Source organism: Dipteris shenzhenensis, chromosome 27, assembly GCF_047967505.1.
Source record: "Dipteris shenzhenensis isolate YYH24624 ecotype China chromosome 27, Dip_SZ_1.0, whole genome shotgun sequence".
NCBI classification, from domain to species: Eukaryota; Viridiplantae; Streptophyta; class Polypodiopsida; order Gleicheniales; family Dipteridaceae; genus Dipteris; species Dipteris shenzhenensis.
This window is the reverse complement of record NC_141622.1, coordinates 17,336,721-17,339,796: the sequence shown is the minus strand read 5'-3', so window position 1 is coordinate 17,339,796 and position 3,076 is coordinate 17,336,721. Positions and strand designations below refer to the sequence as shown.

The following is a 3,076-nucleotide window of genomic DNA, read 5'->3' as shown; positions in this document are numbered from 1 at the left end:
TGTGTTTGACCATTGATGTATGGCTATAAGCATCTTTGCTCCAAGAGCTAGCCGATGGCAATCATGAGAGAAGGTATCAACAAGAGCGAGCATTCAAGCTTTGAGAAAAATGCTGAGGGGGATGCATTTCTTAGTTGGGAAGTGGTCGGGAGACCGTGGGCTAGTTTCAAGCCACTTCTCAATTGGGAAATGCCAACTTCGAGCATTTCTCAAGCGTTGAGGTTCCAAGGGAGGCGGCCCTTTATAGACGTTGGTTGTGATTGGTTGTTTAATGTTTGTCAGGTTAATGAATGCTTATGTGTCATTGGGAAGATTGTTTTGTAGAATTTTTTCTTGTTGTGAATGGCTTCCGTGCAGTTGGGTTATGAGCTTCAGTTTTTTTGACGTATTTTCGTGAAATAATTGACTGTGATCCAAGAGTGGAGATTTCGATACAGGAGACCTGACCTGTCAATGTGATGTCATGGAGGTGAGGAGAGGAGCCATCCTCCTTGACCAAGAGAAAATTGGTTTGAATTGAAGTGCATGTGTTGAAAGTTGAATGTTGAATGTTGAATGTTGTTCCAATGCATTATGCCATTGTATATATATGATAGCGTGCGTGACCAGGGACAAAACGTTCACCACGCAAAATTGGTTTGAATTCAAAGTGGATGTGTTGAAAGCTCCTTGTATGTAAATGAGAACGTGTTGAACGTAACCCTTTTATATTATCGTCTCTGTGAGTTTTGTCCATCCCTTCCACCTCTCAAGAAATCATCAGCAGCTATGGCTATGGCGAGAGAGATTGTTCAGGAATTCCCTGGTATGCTCACTGCCTACAGTGATGGCTCCATCCATCGTCCCTCAGACCTAAACGTCCCCGCTTGCCCTCAGTCCTCCCATGGCGTCGCCTCCACTGACGTTTCCATCGATCCTTCCAACGATCTCTGGGCTCGTATCTTCTTGCCCCAGCTTCCTGCCCAAGACCTGCGCCTTCCTCTCGTGCTCCACTTCCATGGCGGTGGCTTCTGCTTCGGTAGCCCCGCCAATTCCTTCTTCCATGAATTCTGCAGCCGCATGGCTCTTGCATCGCGCTCCATCTGGGTTTCTGTAAACTATCGCCTCGCGCCTGAGCATCGCCTGCCTGCTGCTTACGACGACGGCTACGCCGCTCTGCTTTGGCTCCGCTCGCAAGCTCAGGGCCTCGGCGGCGCTGCTGGTGAGACGGAGCCCTGGCTAGCCCAGCATGCCGATTTCTCCAAATGTTTCCTCGCTGGAGAGAGCGCGGGGGGCACGCTCGTGCACTTCTTGGCTGCGCGAGCAACAGGGACAGACTGGAGTCCGGTTACAATTCGAGGCATGCTTTTGATTCACTCGGCTTTCATCGACGGGAAGCTAGAGGCAACGGGAAAAGCAGATTTCGATCCAAAACAGATGGAGTTCATCTTCAGATCGTGTCTTCCACCAGGAGCGCCATGGGGACATCCGTTTATCAATCCTTTCCATGCAGATTCGCCCAAGATTTCGGAGATAGAGTTACCGCCAGCGTTGGTGGCGATAGCAGAAAGAGATACGCTACGTACAGGAGGTATAAAGTACTACGAGGCACTGAAGAAAGCCGGGAAGGATGTGGAGCTGTTTGAATCGGAGGATGCAAGCCATTGTTTCCATCTCATGGAAAGAACTGAAGCTGCAGAGGCGTTAGAGAAAAAGATGAAGGAGTTCATGGAGAGCTTAGTCTAGAATTTATCTATGAAATTCCCTCACTACTCAGTTTCTTTCTTCTTTCTTATCAACTGCACTTTGCACACATTGAATTCATAACTTGACTAGTGCAAAATGTCATCTACCACTCGGAGGCATTTCAACACATGCATTGACCTCCCATAGCACAAAGCCTTCATTTGCTTTTGGATATTTTCACTCATCTTCTCTTCCTTGCATTGTTGTTAGAGGAAGGCTATTCCGAGTATCCTGCATGTTAGGCTCTAGAATTCGACCAGTTTGTAGGTCATTTTGACTTGTGCTACAATGAAAAGAAGTTGACCGAAAAAAATGATATGATATAGGCGTGAGTGACAATCATGCCACATGCATGTAATCCATTATCCCCACAATATATCATGTTGTGAACTAACTTGTGATCAAAAAAATATTTAATAAAATGCGCATAGAATGCATACATAATAGAAGTGGAGGGAGTGTTTTAGCAACATAAATATAGGGAGCAATGGGAGGTTTTTGATTCCGATTAGAACATGTATTTAGGAGGTATTTAGAAGAGATGTTTGAATATATGTAGGTCATATGAAAGAATTTTTTGATACTGCATGCCTCGAGTGACCACTTGTATACATTTTAACAAAATGGAGATACATAAATCGTTTGGGATTCATGTACCAAAAATCTAAGAAATCATTCAAGAAGCTTAAGATATCCCTTAGTTATCCATAATTTTCATTATGGGAAGTGAGAACATGGGTTACCATATCATGATCGACTATACATTTTGCATCTCCTACTTATGAGCTTGTCATGTCATGATTATTGCATTAGATCCTGGTGGTCCGGTGGATCTTTCTAGGAATTTGGCAATTGCCCTCCTATGGTTGTAACATTGTAAATTGGCTAATTGGATATAATAAAGTTTGCACATATACATTAAGTCCTACGATGGCTACGAAAGGGTATTCTTGCATTAGTCAATGGTAGGCATAAAAGAGTCATAGGCTAAGGGTAAAATTATGGGGTATGCCCAAGGGATGTGATCCCAAAAGGCATGAGGGGTTGTACCCTCTCGCATCATTCATGGTGTGTGGTATGATCATTTGCATGCATATGGATTTGTGGCTTACAAGGAGCATGTAGGTAGAGTCTAGCAAAAATACACTCACATGGGCACTCCTTCTACCCCATTTGGAGGGCCAATGTTTCTTGATTTTTGGATCATCAACCCACACATGAGCGTCTTGCATCGAAGTTCGCAATATGTGGTGTCAAAGCCTTGATCCTCTGCCTGTGTGAAGCCGCCATGTGGAAGCGATTGTACAGGTCAACATCAACGTGACCATTAAAGAAGAGGGGGTTTCCATTT

The 3,076-nt window shown here is 44.6% G+C and overlaps 1 protein-coding gene across 1 annotated transcript; it reads left to right on the top strand.

Annotated features, from left to right (window-relative positions):
• Positions 1–656: 656 nt before the first annotated feature.
• LOC147883957 (tuliposide A-converting enzyme 1, chloroplastic-like) lies at positions 657–1,935 on the top strand. Its single transcript, XM_087398950.1, has one exon. The coding sequence runs from the start codon at positions 769–771 to the stop codon at positions 1,723–1,725; it is 957 nt and encodes a 318-aa protein (XP_087255076.1). The 5' UTR covers positions 657–768; the 3' UTR covers positions 1,726–1,935.
• Positions 1,936–3,076: the final 1,141 nt, after the last annotated feature.

Bases quoted from the DNA above. Each gene is read 5' to 3' on its own strand.
- LOC147883957 (XM_087398950.1), top strand. From the start codon at position 769: ATGGCTATGGCGAGAGAGATTGTTCAGGAATTCCCTGGTATGCTCACT.